General features: G+C 41.9%; 1 protein-coding gene across 7 annotated transcripts in view; it reads right to left on the bottom strand.

Moving 5' to 3' along the window:
* PARP4 (poly(ADP-ribose) polymerase family member 4) overlaps positions 1-15708 on the bottom strand; it is a 120773-nt gene that overhangs the window by 45289 nt on the left and 59776 nt on the right. For all 7 annotated transcript variants that reach the window (XM_077809051.1, XM_077809090.1, XM_077809098.1 and 4 more), the window contains exons 22-26: positions 14265-14460; positions 13944-14014; positions 12798-12985; positions 10606-10705; positions 4379-4549 (exon numbers count right to left, since the gene is read on the bottom strand). In XM_077809051.1, the coding sequence (XP_077665177.1) occupies positions 4379-4549; positions 10606-10705; positions 12798-12985; positions 13944-14014; positions 14265-14460 (726 nt within the window). The remainder of the gene's footprint in view (positions 1-4378; positions 4550-10605; positions 10706-12797; positions 12986-13943; positions 14015-14264; positions 14461-15708) is intronic.

Below are 15708 nucleotides of genomic sequence, written 5' to 3'. Positions count from 1 at the left end.
AAATACAGTAGGAAGATAGGTAGATAGATAAATAGATAGATATGCAGAGAACATGAAAAAATGGGATTGCCATACCAACTCTAACGAAACTAATCGATTAAGGTGGGCTATTATCAGCAGGAGAAAAAAACAGTTTTGTAGTGATAATCAGGATGGTCCATTTCAAACAATTGACAAGAAGGTGTGAGTAACAGTAGGGGGAAAATTAGCATGGGGAAATAGTTTTTAGTTTGTGTAATGACTCATCCACTCCCAGTCTTTATTCAAGCCTAATTTAATGGTGTCCCATTTGCAAATTAATTCCAGTTCTGCAGTTTCTCGTTGGAGTCTGTTTTCGAAGTTTTTTTGTTGAATAATTGAGACTTTTAGGTCTGTAATTGAGTGTCCAGGGAGGTTGAAGTGTTCTCCGACTGGTTTTTGAATGTTATAATTCTTAACATCTGATTTGTGTTCATTTATTCTTTTGTGTAGACTGTCCGGTTTGGCCAATGTATATGGCAGAGGGGCATATAGTACATTGGTAGAAGTCACCTATGACAGGACAGGCCCAACAAAGAAAGTAACAGAACATCACTAGCCGTCACCTTCAGACCCCAACTAAAACCTCTCCAGCGCATCATCAAGGATCTACATCCTATCCTGAAGGACGATCCCTCACTCTTACAGATTTTGGGAGACAGGCCAGTCCTTGCTTACAGACAGCCCCCCAACCTGAAGCAAATACAACAAAAACACTAACCCAGGAACCTATCCTTGCAAAAAAGCCTGTTGCTAACTCTGTCCACATATCTATTCAAGAGACACCATCATAGGACCTAATCACATCACATCAGCCACACTTTCAGAGGCTTGTTCACCTGCACATCTGTGTGAGAGAGAAACAGTGTGTGTGTTTGACACAGAGACAGTGTGTGTGTGCTGGCTGCTGGGAAAGTTTCTGACAGACGTCCTGCGCTGTCTCTTTAAGAAACTCACTGAAAGCTCTCCTGATCTGTCCTGGCCCCTGTTGTCTTCCCTCCCGCACTCTGCAGAGATGGGGTACATGGGTGGGGGGGGGGGGTGAGAGAGAGAGCGAGTGTGCGTGTGGGGGGGGGGCGAGAGAGACTGTGTGAGCTGGCTGCTGGATGGGAAATCTCAGAAACAGTGCACTGTCTCTTTAAGAAAGGCACTCAGTCACTCACCCTTCCGGCAGCAGCTCTGAGTCCTGAGCCAAGCTGCGTCCCCTGCTCTGTGGAGATGGGGTACAGGGGCAGGGGTAGAGGGGGACACCCTGACATCAGCACCCTCCCCCCGACACTCTGCACAGCCAGCAGAAGGGTCCTGGGAGCAGCTGCAGGACGGAGCAATGTGGGGGGAGGGGCACCTGAACACATGCTGCCGGCAGTGCGTACTCTCCTAATCAGCTGGGTGGCACTTAAATCTCTCCTGCCGCCATTCAAGCACACAGTTTACAGGGAACACAAGTGTCAATAGTACTTTCTGTAACTGTACTGAAAACAGTTTTGTCTCATTCACACTAGCAGCTGAGCCATTTTCAATGCCAGTTGAGAAAAATTTGGGGAAAGGATGATCCTATGGAAGGATGGATGGTCTAGTGATTATGGTACTAGGTTAGGAGATTTGGGTTCAAGTCCCTGTTCTACAAGACACTTCCTGGGTCACTTAGTTCTTAATTTGTAAAATGCAGGTGATTGTACTTCCCTGCATTATAGGGGTGTTGTGAGGATAAATATATTAAAGACAGTGATGCACTGTGGTAATGGAGGCCATGTAAGTACCTAAGACAGATAAGAGGATCGTTGTCAGTAATTGGTTGTTCGCCTAGTACAGACTGTTGGTAAGACTGTACATTCCTTGGGGCAGGGACCACCTATTTCTCCATATTTCTTACAGGTCAGGCACAGTGAGGCTTTTAAACAACATTTTTAAGCCAGTGTAAGAAAGTCACACAAAATTTATCCCAGCAATCAATATATAGGAAGCTTTGCAGTGCATTATAGGTGAGTCGCATCATACGCGCACTTAACTTATGCGAATTCAACTATACGCGCTCAGCAAAAAAAAAGGAAAAATAACAAAATACCTGTAAATAGTGCGGGCGATTCCGCCCACCATTCCACTCTATAAGCGTATGCCCTGGAGTGAGTGTGAGATGGGAGACGTGAATCTGCTCTTCCCTGAGTCGGTCTCAGTTCCTGCATGCCTCTCATAGGTGTGAGCATCTCGCCACCCTGAGTGTGATTCTAGTGTTTAAAGATACGTATTTTTCATACAACATGGCCCCTAAACTCAAGCTAACTACTTCATCTGGTGCTCAATCAAAGAAACAGCGATCTGTTCCAATGCTGGAGGAAAAACTGGCTGTGTTGGACTTATTGAGAGATGGTATGTCGGTCTCCAACATGGCATGTAAATATGGCTGCAACAAATCTAGCATCCGTGCCATCAAGATTCGAGAGAGAGAAATTCATCAAGCCATGGCATCAAGTGCTCCAATAACTGCTAAGGTTACAAGCCAGGTGCGTGATAAGACTTTAGTGAAGACTGAAAAGGCATTAAACTTATGGCTGGAAGGCATGAACTGTAAACGTGTGCTTATCGATGGCAACACGTTGCGAGAAAAGGCTCTTAGCCTCTACGTGCTGTTCAAACCTCCCGCCGAAGAGGGACAGCCTTCTGATGAGAAGGAATTCAAAGCCAGCCAAGGTTGGCTTAACAGTTTTAGGAACCGCTTCAACCTCAAACAAGTTCAGACAACTGGTGAAGCTGCATCTGCCAACAAAGAGGCAGCAAAAGCCTACCCTGAACAATTAAAGAAAATCATAGAAGAAAAGGGCTATCTTCCGGAGCAAGTTTATAATGCTGACCAGACTGGGCTCTTCTAGAAAAAAACTCTCAACCACACTTACATTTCGAAATCAGAAAGACAAGACTCTGGCTTCAAAGCAGCTAAAGACCGTGTGACTGTGTTGTTTTGTGGCAATGTGGCTGGGCATTTAATAAAGCCGGGCCTACTCTACAGAGCTGCAAATCCTCGTGCCCTAAAAGGCAAGAACAAAAATCTCTTGCCTGTGTTCTGGCAATCAAATAAAAAGGCTGGGTGACAGCAGCATTATTTCTGGATTGGTTCCACAAGTGTTTCATTCTGGAGGTCAAGCGGTACCTCGAAGAGAAAGGACTTGACTTTAAAGTGTTGCTGATCATAGACAATGCTCCTGGCCACCCTGTGGCACTCCAGTTTGCGCATAATAATGTTGATGTCATCTTTCTCCCCTCAATACCACCTCCATTCTCCAACCTCTTGACCAAGGCGTGATTCGCTGTTTCAAGGCCACATACACGAGGCTTGCGATCTCACGGATACGTAGTGCTATGGATGCTGATCCTAATCTTAATGTGATGGAGTGTTGGAAGTCCTTCAATGCCGATTGCATCACTTATGTTAAACAGGCAATGGATACAATCAAGCCCGAAACAGTCAATGCATGTTGGCAAAACCTATGGAAAGAATGTGTGAATGATTTTAAGGGTTTCCCGACCATTGACAAAGAAGTGAAACGCATTGTTCAGGTGGCCAGGCAAGTGGGTGGTGATGGCTTCGTTGACATCCTTGAGGAAGGAATTGAAGAATTAACTGAGAGCCACAGAGAAACACTGACTAACGAAGAGTTAGAGGAACTGATAAAATCGTCTACAGAAGATGAAGATGATGACGATGAACAGGAAGAGCCAGCAAGTTGGAATCTTCATACTTTTGCTGAAGTGTTCCAAGCAGCGAAACACCTGAATGATTTAATTTCTGAATACGATCCCTCTATGGAACGAGGGATCACATGTAGTATTACGGACGATTTGAGACCACATCAAGAAATGGTTGAGCAGCTCAAGAGACAACAGCGACAGTTGCCGATCACCATGTTTTTCAAGGAAAAACAACCAGCAGCAGATGAGCCTACGCAATCAACTTCTCAAGCTGAACCAGAGCCAACCACTTGGTCTACAACTCGCTCTCAGTCACCCAAGCTCTCCATCATCTGTCTCCTGGATCGACATCAAGCCCTGACAACCCCCTGTAATTACCCCCCTGTAATTTTATAAAATTATATTTTGCATATGTACTCTTTATTATATACTGTACATTATTGTATACATTATACATTTATACATATTACTATAAAGGATTGTGTACACAAAACCATGTACAGTATACTGTACTTTATGGGAGATTTAAGGGATTTTTAAGGGTAATTTTGACTATACGCGATTTTCGCCTTACGCGCTGACTTTAGAACCTAACCTCCGTGTAAGATGCGACTCCATTGTATATATTAATTTTTACCCACCCAAAAAAGAAGATGCTTCTTGTATCATTCCTTACCTGAGTACAATGTGGGATAAATCCATAGACAAGAAGTCTTTCGTTGTTAAATAAAGACTGTATTTGAGCAGGAGCCTGCAATGGCTCTGGTGCATTTGCATCAAACTGTTGCCATTTAATAGAGACAGAACTGCATCCTGGAGAAAATATTCTGGATCTCTGGCTTTCTATCTGTGAAAAAAGATGCAAATGAGTTAAATACATTACTCTAAAAGGAAAAATATCACAAGAAGGAGTTTTCTTGTCGCTGCACTTCCCTGAGTGATAGTAGCTAGGTTGACGGAAGTATTCTTCTGTTGACCTAGCTGTGTCTACACCAGGGGATTAGGTTGGTATAACTGCAGTGCTCAGGGGCGTGGATTCTTCATAAGATCATAAGAGCATCTATACTGAGCAATACAGCGGTGCACAGGCAATCCAGGAAGTTTTTGGAAAATGTAGGGGACAATTTCCTGGTGCTGGAGGAACCAAGTAGGGGCAGAGCTCTTCTTGACCTGCTGTTCACAAACCAGGAAGAATTAGTAGGGGAAGCAAAAGTGGATGGGAACCTGGGAGGCAGTGACCATGAAATGGTCAAGTTCAGGATCCTATCACAAGGAAGAAAGAAGAGCAGCAGAATACAGACCCTGGACTTCAGAAAAGCAGACTTTGACTCCCTCAGGGAAGTGATGGGCAAGATCCACTGGGAGAATAACATGAGGGGGAAAGGAGTCCAGGAGAGCTGGCTGTATTTTAAAGAATCCTTATTGAGGTTACAGGTGCAAACCATCCTGATGTGTAGAACGAATAGTAAATATGGCAGGCGACCGGCTTGGCTTAACAGTGAAATCCTTGCTGCTCTTAAATACAAAAAAGAAGCTTAAAAGAAGTGGAAGATTGGACAAATGACCAGGGATGAGTATAAAAATATTGCTTGGGCTTGCAGGATTGAAATCAGGAAGCCCAAATCACACCTGGAGTTGCAGCTAGCAAGAGATGTTAAGAGTAACAAGAAGGGTTTCTTCAGGTATGTTAGCAACAAGAAGAAAGTCAAGGAAAGTGTGGGCCCCTTACTGAATGAGGGAGGCAACCTAGTGACAGAGGATGTGGAAAAAGCTAATGTACTCAATGCTTTTTTTGCCTCTGTCTTCACAAACAAGGTCAGCTCCCAGACTACTGCACTGGGCAGCACAGCATGGGGAGAAGATGACCAGCCCTCTCTGGAGAAAGAAGTGGTTCAGGACTATTTAGAAAAGCTGGACGAGCACAAGTCCATGAGGCTAGAAGCGTTGCATCCGAGAATGCTAAAGGAGTTGGCGGATGTGATTGCAGAGCCATTGGCCATTATCTTTGAAAACTCATGGCGATCGGGGGAGGTCCCAGATGACTGGAAAAAGGCTAATGTAGTGCCCATCTTTAAAAAAGGGAAGAAGGAGGATCCTGGGAACTGCAGGCCAGTCAGCCTCACCTCAGTCCCTGGAAAAATCATGGAGCAGGTCCTCAAGGAATCAATTCTGAAGCACTTAGAGGAGAGGAAAGTGATCAGGAACAGTCAGCATGGATTCACCAAGGGCAAGGCATGCCTGACTAATCTAATTGCCTTCTATGACGAGATAACTGGCTCTGTGGATGAAGGAAAAGCAGTGGACGTGTTGTTCCTTGACTTTAGCAAAGCTTTTGACACGGTCTCCCACAGTATTCTTGCCAGCAAGTTAAAGAAGTATGAGCTGGATGAATGGACTAGAAGGTGGATAGAAAGCTGGCTAGATTGTGGGGCTCAACGGGTAGTGATCAATGGCTCCATGTCTAGTTGGCAGCCGGTATCAAGTGGAGTGCCCCAGAGGTCGGTCCTGGGGCTGGTTTTGTTCAATGTCTTCATAAATGATCTGGAGGATGGTGTGGATTTCACCCTCAGCAAGTTTGCAGATGACACTAAACTGGGAGGAGTGGTAGATACGCTGGAGGGTAGGGATAGGATACAGAGGGACCTAGACAAATTGGAGGATTGGGCCAAAAGAAATCTGATGAGGATCAACAAGGACGAGTGCAGAGTCCTGCAGTTAGGATGGAAGAATCCCATGTACCGCTACAGACTAGGGACCGAATGGCTAGGCAGCAGTTCTGCATTAAAGGACATAGGGGTTACAGTGGACAAGAAGTTGGATATGAGTCAACAGTGTGCCCTTGTTGCCAAGAAGGCCAATGGCATTTTGGGATGTATAAGTAGGGGCATTGCCAGCAGATCGAGGGACGTGATCGTTCCCCTCTATTCGACATTGGTGAGGCCTCATCTGGAGTACTGTGTCCAGTTTTGGGCCCCACACTACAAGAAGGATGTGGAAAAATTGGAAAGAGTCCAGCGGAGGGCAACAAAAATGATTAGGGGACTGGAACACATGAGTTATGAGGAGAGGCTGAGGGAACTGGGGATGTTTAGTCTACGGAAGAGAAGAATGAAGGGGGATTTCATAGCTGCTTTCAACTACCTGAAAGGGGGTTCCAAAGAGGATGGATCTAGACTGTTCTCAGTGGTAGCAGATGACAGAACAAGGAGTAATGATCTCAAGTTGCAGTGGGAGAGATTTAGGTTGGATATTAGGAAAAACTTTTTCGCTATGAGGGTGGTGAAACACTGGAATGTGTTACCTAGGGAGGTGGTGGAATCTCCTTCCCTAGAAGTTTTTAAGGTCAGGCTTGACAAAGCCCTGGCTGGGATGATTTAATCGGGGATCGGTCCTGCTAGATGACCTCCTGAGGTCCCTTCCAACCCTGATATTCTATGGGTCAGGCCAACGGTCCATCTAGCCCAGTATCCTCTCTTCCAACAGTGGCCAATTCTAGGTGCCCCCAAGGGAATGAACAGAACAGGTAATCATCAAGTGATCCATCCCTTGTTGCCCATTCCCAGCTTCTGGGAAACAAAGGATAGGGACACCATCCCTGCCCATCCTGACTAATAGCCATTGATGGACCTATCCTCCATGAACTTACCTAGTTCTTTTTTGAACCCTTCACAAGTCTTGGCCTTCACAACATCCTCTGGCAAAGGGTTCCACAGACTGACTATGTGTTGTGTGAAAAAATACTTCCTTTTGTTTGTTTTAAACCTGCTGCCTATTCATTTCATTTGGTGACCCTTAGTTCTTGTGTTATGAGAAAGAGTAAATAACACTTCCTCATTTACTTTCTCCACACCAGTCATGATTTTATAGACCTCTATCATATTCCCCCCCTTAGTCATCTCTTTTCCAAGCTGAAAAGTCCCAGTCTTATTAATCTCTTCTCATACTGAAGCCATTCCATATCCCTAATCATTTTTGTTGTCCTTTTCTGAATCTTTTCCAATTCCAATATATCTTTTTTGAGATGGGGCCACCACATCTGCACACACTATTCAAGATGTGGGCATACCATGGATTTCTATAGAGGCAATATGATATTTTCTTATTGTCTGTCCCTTTCTTAATGATTCCCAACATTCTGCACATTGAGTGGATGTTTTCAGAGAACTATCCACAATGACTCGAAGATCTCTTTCTTGAGTGGAAACAGCTAATTTAGACTCCATCATTTTATATGTATAGTTGGGATTATGTTTTCCAATCTGTATTACTTTGCTTTTACCAACAATAAATTTCATCTGCCATTTTGTTGCCCAGTCACACAGTTTTGAGAGATCTTTTTGTAGCTGTTTGCCGTCTGCCCGGGACTTAACTATCTTGAGTAGTTTTGTATCATCTGCAAATTTTGCCACCTCACTATTTACCCCTTTTTCCAGATCATTTATGAATATGTTGAAATCGATGGGGCCCACTACTATTTACCTCTCTCCATTCTGAGACCTGACCATTTCTTCTTACCCTTTCTTTCCTATCTTTTAACCAGTTACCAATCCATGAGAGAACCTTCCCTCTTACCCAATGACAGCTTACTTTGCTTAAGAGCCTTTGGTGAGGGACCTTGTCAAAGGCTTTCTGAAAATGTAAGTATGCTATATCCACTGGATCCCCCTAGTCCACATGCTTGTTGATCCCCCCAAAGAATTCTAGTAGATAGGTGAGGCATGATTTTCCTTTACAAAAACTATGTTGACTCTTCCCCAACAAATTATCTTCATCTATGTGCCTGACAATTTTGTTCTTTACTACAGTTTCAACCAGTTTGTCCAGTACTGAAGTCAGGCTTACCAGTCTGTAACTGCTGGGATCACCTCTGGAACCCTTTTTAAAAATTGGCATCACATTAGCTATCCTCCAGTCATTTGGTACCGAGGCTGATTTAAATGATAGGTTATAGACTACAGTTAGTGGTTCTGCAATTTCACATTTGAGTTCCTTCAGAACTCTTGGGTGAATACCATCTGGTCCTAGTGACTTATTACTGTTTAGTTTATCAATCTGTTCCAAAACCTCCTCTAATGACACCTCAATCTGGGACAATTCCTCAGATTTGTCACCTAAAAAGAATGGTTCAGGTTTGGGAATCTCCCTCACATCTGCAGCCATGAAGACTGATGCAAAGAATTCATTTAGTTTCTCCACAATGGTCTTATCCTTCAGTGCTCCTTTAGCATCTTGATTGTCCAGTGGCTCCACTGGTTGTTTAGCAGGTTTCCTGCTTCTGATGTACTTAAGCAAAATTTTGCTATTACTTTTTGAGTCTTTGGCTAGCTGTTCTTCAAATTCTTTTTTGGCCTTCATACCCCTGCATGCTGTAGCTTCATTGACCTAAGTTTTAAGTGTAGACCAAGCCCTAATCAAGAAGAGTACAACAGAATCTGACACTAAAATAAATAAATAATTCATGGAGTCTTTTCATTTTATTTTATTCTCTCAGTGTTGTAAACAAGGAACAAAGCTGAAATTTAGTTCTTATTCACAGCAAATACCATCTCCTCTTCCCTTATAATGTAAATTATGTTCAAACAAGGAGAGACAATGGAGAAAACTGACAAGTTTCTGGTTGAAAGAGAACACTGCTGCAACTTTCCAGCAGAGGTCACTCAAAGAGTAGCAGCCAACATCGCCTCAGCATCATAAACTACTGAGATAGTCCCACCAAGTTCCTAAAATGAGAATGTGATGGGGTGTACCTACCGTATGCCAGCCCCAAAAGGGTTAACTGTGCTTTGCAGGCTGAGGAAGCCCTGCCCCACCAACCCTGCTGGGAATGTTCTGCCTGGAGGCAGAGTATAAAAGGAAGCAGCCTGCCCAACTCAGTCTGGACAGGCAGCTGAAGGGGGAGGACGCAGACTACAGGCTTTCTCCAGGGAATTGCTACATGCCCCCACTACAGAGCCATGGCACACAGAGCTCCAGACAGACTCCACGCTGCCTGATGAGCACTGAGCAGAGACTTTAGGACCCTAGAGACCCTTGGGAACCATGGAGCATCGCCGAGGGAGAAAGAGTAGAAAGCAGCCCAGGGGACTTAGACTTTTCTCCAGTGAGCGAAACAGGGAACCAGTCAAGATGTTTTGGGAGGACCCCTGCTGACTTGGGGGTGAGCACCTCCATCACTGCCAGGGCCCTGGGCTAGGACTCAAAGGAGCAAGGAAGACCTGAGTCCCCTTACCCTGAGCACCACACACCCTAGGTGGAACCCCGCATCCCCAGCGAGCCAGTACCCCAGAAGTGGGCGCCTTTATTGATGCTGGCCATTAGGCCGCGCTGCCCTGAGTAGAAGGGCCACTTTATTGACTCCAGCCACTAGGCTGTACTGCCACGTTTTATAGTCAGGGTCATGAACACAGGACCCAACTGGCTCCTATAAAGTTTTTTCCTTTCTTCTCACCATATGTGACCTGGCGTGTATGTATGGAGTGTACATATCCCGCAAGAGAGAAGTACCACTCTTCACCCAGGTGAACTTATATTTTAAAAATCAGAGGCGTCAAAGAGGAAGGGCAATGGAAAGATATTTCAGAAGCTTCTCCTTTTCGTGGGGTCCCTGGTCTGAAACTGGTGTGGTATCTGAAAGTTAGAGGGAGTTGCTTTTCAGGTGGAGTCCAACATCTCACTTAAGAGGGAACTGCTCTTTGAGACACAAAGGCCCCATTCCCCAATATAAAGCAGTCCTCTGTCTGTTAAAACACCAAGAGTACTCCTGTTTGAAACAGCAAGACCCCACAATCCCGAGAACATGCTCCTCCCAATTTGAAACTTTGAGGCTCCCAAAGAGTTCCACCCAAATCAGCTGCCAATAGTGTAAAATTCAGAAAAAATATATTCAGGATTGATAAAACTTACCTTTTTTAGCCAGTTATACTTCGATTTTGGGTCAAAATATTCATATGCTCCAGCGCCATATTGAGACAAAGATCTCAGCATGTGATGATTTGCTGTGGAACTAACCACATTTTAAAAGATTTGTTTTTTGTTTTTTAAGTAAAAACTGATAATCTGAAATTGATTCCAACCATTTTAATTTTTTAATAGTCTAGCAAGTTCTCCAATTTCTTTAAATCCCCCTCTTTCATTCACATCTACATTAAACAAAGCTCAGAACTGGCAAGATCCAACGCATGCTCCATCCTGACAGAGGGCTGCCTATATTTATCACTATTCTAACGCTATCAAGAGTGAAAACCAACAAGAGGAGCAGTGTTTCCCATGTTCATCCCCAGAGCATATAGGTTTAAAACCCACGTCTTAGCTCTGAAAATTCAGCATTCAATTAGTGCAAATCACACACAGAGAAAAGCCAACTCATTGGTTTCCCACAGGAAGTAGTGAAATGAGGGATGAAGTACATGTTCACAGGGTTTTAAGGAAAATGCATTCTTGAGTTTCTCCATAACAGATGTAAGATCTTTGAGGCAGGGGTTTTCAAAGGGGCCTACATTAAATAGATGCCCTACTTCCATTGAAAGCCATCAGCATTTCATTTTGAACTGTCAAGCAATTTTTTCTGGAAATGGGTGATCTTAAATCAAGATTGTGGGGCCAAAACTGCTTAACAGACAAGAGTTTTTAACTAATGCAGAATTTTGTGTGATCTATTTACAAAGGACGGAAGCTACTGTAATTAAGTAATGCGAAGGGGAAGGACAATGAATGTATAAAATAAAGAGACTGCCTAACAAAATGGACGACAAGTTTCAAATAATCTGTAACTTTAAGTGGGGTGGCAGTAGCAAAAAAAGAAAATAGGATTTGATACACCCATTTTCTCAAGATAAAGGACTTACTGCTAAAAAAATGTTACACCATTGACAGGATGAAAATTAACTGGAAAAAAACAAATAAAAATGAAGGAATAAAACTGCATTTACCTCAAAAATAGGACAAAATTCACAGGCCTGAGAGAAAGCGTGGCATGCACAATTTTAAAGTCTCTTTACAACCGTTGTTGCATTTTGCAATATTCTAAAAATTCTAACCTTTCATTTAAAAAAAAAAATCTATTTTCTTCAGTTGCCAATATACAACCATCACAATATAAAAAGATGCACTGCTTCTCTGTTAATTCAGCTTTGCATAAAACTGTCTCTATCCAATCAACAGCATCGGGAAAGGTGTGAACTTATCTCTGTTATGTCTCATTCACCATTATTACTTTAACTCAACCAGTTTAATATGTTAACAGTATACTTTGAGGTCTGGTCTATGCTTAAAAGCTACACCAGTATAAGTATGTTGGGTGTAATTTTTTTACTGAAATAGTTATACCATAAGAGCCCGAGCATGGATTAAGTTATACCGGTATAAAGGTAACTTGTAATGGTATCGTTATTCCCTTACCCATGTGGGAATACTATACCAGTGTAAAGTACTTTAATGCCAATATAACTGCAGCCGCACTAGGGGGGGTATACCAATAGAGTAAAAGTGGTATAACTTTCTAATGTAGACAAGCCCTGAAAAATCTACACTAGACTTTTGCAACATGTTAGTCAGAACATGTTAGCTAACATCTTTTAACACATCTTTAAATCCTAGTCTAGACAAAGCCTAATTAGAACCAATTAAGTGCTTATTTTAGAAAGCAGTGGTAATTTCTTTTTAAATCTTTATTTAAAAAAAAATCAATGCAGAAAACGATGTTACTGCACTATTAAAGTTATGGAGTCAGGAAATGTTAAAAGTTAAAGTTTCAACAATTTTAACTATTTCCCATTCTAAGGCATGCTTTTTACATTAAACAGGAATATATTAAAATTACACATTTCAGAAAAATGAGAGGAACAGACAAAACTACATATGTGCAAAGTAAATTCTACTGAGGGAATCTCAAATTGGAATTTCCTGGAATTTTTTATTTTAATTGTAGAATGTGGCATTCACTTTTTTGCATTCCATCTATATGTACGTGATAAAGACAACACATTCACAAACCTTATGATCCTCAACACATTGACATTTCATTTCCAGTAAAATTATCAGTGATTTTTAAGTCTGAAGCACAGCACAGTACAACTGTTCATTCATTTTGTACTTACCCAAAACCACATGTAAATAACCTGGTGTGTCTGACATTCTCTTTCACAATTTGGATGGTCATGCTCTCATTCTGAATGTGCCCATCGGATAGAAGAAGAATGTTACGCTGTCTTTGAGAAGGATACAACAAACTTAAATAACGTAAGGTTTTCCATAAGTCAGTATTTCCCATTGTAGGTGTAGCAGACTAAAGAGAAAAAATAATAAAATGATTATCTGAAAGTTTGGATTTTATTTCTAACTTTCCCCAGAATAAACTATAGTGAAGAGTTAAGTTTTCCTTCCCATGGTAAATTTCTCCCAGTTTCCAAGTACAAGTGATTGCTCCCTTCTTACAACTGAGCTTGCCTTCTGCCATCCTGTAGTAGTTATTATCTGTATTGTGACAGTGCCTATGAGCCCCAGTCATGGACCAGAACCCCACTGTGCTAGAAGTTGTACAAACACAGAGCAAAAAGACAATCCCTTCACTCCAGAATTTACAATCTAATCTTCCTTCCAAGACAGTGCCAATTGAATTTGCCTTTCATTGGGATGACCAAGTGCACTGGCATATTCAAGTGCTGTCTTCACTGCCAGAAAGACGGTGCTGTGAGAGCAGGGAGGTTCACATGGATGTCTGTACCCGTTCCTGTCCTGCTACAAAGTCACCAGAGGGCAAAGGAAGGGGGCATGACATTTTAAAAGGTACAATTTAGGAGGAACATCAGGAAGATTTCCTGGTAGTCAGATTTATTATGCTGCAGAGAAGTTTTCCAAAGGAAGGAGTGGAAGCTCCATCACTTGAGGAATCATTTAAAACCAGACTGGACAAGATCATAAATAGAGAATAATCCTAAATTTCAGAAAGATCAACTGGATGATCCAGTATGACTCTCCCATCTCCAACTTTTATTGTCCTATGACTAACACCTACCATGAGTTACCTTAAATTTTCACTGAGCTATAACAGGACATACAACAGAGATGATGCACCTGTTACCAGGGACAATGGGCTCTTGGATACTACTAAAACTAAGCCATGGAAGTAATTTAGAAGGTGGCCTCAAATAAAGCCACAAAACAACATGACGGTGCACGTTACATGGAATCCCTGCGGGCAAAGAAACACTCAGTAGCATGCAGAGAAAAACAATTTTACTTACGATAATAAACTCCTTCACTGCTGCAAGATCACTTTTGATATCCTTTGAATATGAAGAAAATTCTGTGAAATCTGTGGCGTGAAAACTGAAATTAAGTTCTTCCTTTCAACATTAAGTTATATTTCATTAACTTAGGAATGGTGACATTATGCAGTGAATGGTTTCATTTTTACTATTAGAAAAACCACAATAAAAATATTCTCTACTACTAAATAATAGAGACCGTCAGGTTTCCAGTTTAATATATTACTGCTTGATGAGCATAAAGATAAGGATGACAAGAAAGTAATAAAAGTCAGCATCCAACAAAAGAAAACTTACTCGTGCCAAATCTGATAACATTCACTCTCTGTCTAAAACAAGACATTTGTAGAACATGGAGAGCAATCTTCTTTGCTTGTTGCAGTGTTGAACCCTCCATGGAATTGGAGCAATCTAGACAAATAATAATTTCTCCAGACAGCTGGATTCCTTTAAACTTTGTTTCAAACTTTGGTTGAAATACAAGCATGCATGCCTGAAGAAAGAAGAGTTTGATAATCAACACAATGCACCACTGTTATTTATATAGTGCCAAAAGGGTGCTAAACATTTTACAAAGATCACTATATGTATCTAGGTTTTCATAAGGTCACCCATTATTGTGGCATCTGAACATAATAAAGCCAAATGTCTCAGGCAGTGGTTTTCAACCTGTGGTCTGTGGACCCCGGAGGGTCCGCAGACAGTCTAGTATTTCCAAATGAGTCCGCACCTCCATCTGAAATTTTTTAGGGGTCCACAAATGGAAAAAGGTTGAAAACCACTGGTCTAGAGGTGAGCAAGTGGGTTTTTTGTTTGTTTGTATTAAATCTTGACGAGAGTAGCTCTCCCTGTCCTGTATCCCTAGCTCATCCCTCGTGGGTAAGAAATTCAGTGGGAAATTTGCAAGTGTTTTCTGTTCCATCTATTTTACTTTTCTGCAATCAGAATGGAGTTGTTTCTCGGAAATAAGAAACAGCCTTATTTTTTTAAAATCATCAACACCATCGTCACTTCATGAGAAGTCCTAGAATTTTAAAAATAGATTTATTTAAAAGTACAATGTTTTTCCTGAAGAAAACAGGAGAACAAGCGTGCACTGTATTGCCTTGCACTTGTGATTGGTTAAAAAGTTCAAAAACCTGCATTCTCTAAGCTTATAGAGTGGAAATACAGAAAAGAAACCCATGAATTCAATACAAGTTTATTCCAGCAGGTAGCTACTTTGTTATAGAAAAGATTGTATTTATTGTTTTAAAATTTTCTCACATAGTGGAATCCCTCCCTGCAGTACGATCATGGGTTACCATCTATGGTGTGGTGAGATAAGCGTATTCCAACCTCAGCTGAACCATGAGAGATTGATGTCAGGACTTGAGAGAGACTACAGCTGTGGCCTATTAGGTAATGGAAAGGTGAAACCACCAGCTGAGTCTTATGAACAGAGAGACTATAAAAAGCTAGGTTTCAGAGTAACAGCCACAAGTACTCCTTTTCTTTTTATAAAAAGCTAAGTGCTTTTCTACACTTGGGCTTGTCTACAGTCGAAGTTAATTCGAATTAAGGTCTGAAGTGCAATTCTAGCGAAATAGCTATTCCTGATTAATTCTTTGTGTGGATGAATTATTCTGAATTTGCTTAATCAACTTCTGTTCCAAAACTAAATAAGTTCAGAATTCTAGAATAAGAGGATCCACCCAGGGAGTTAATCAGGTATAGCTAATCAGGACAAGCCTAAGGCTTT

Source organism: Eretmochelys imbricata, chromosome 1, assembly GCF_965152235.1.
Source record: "Eretmochelys imbricata isolate rEreImb1 chromosome 1, rEreImb1.hap1, whole genome shotgun sequence".
Lineage (NCBI taxonomy): Eukaryota > Metazoa > Chordata > Testudines > Cheloniidae > Eretmochelys > Eretmochelys imbricata.
The sequence above is the reverse complement of the archived record's forward strand: the minus strand, read 5'-3'. Positions and strand labels throughout refer to the sequence as shown.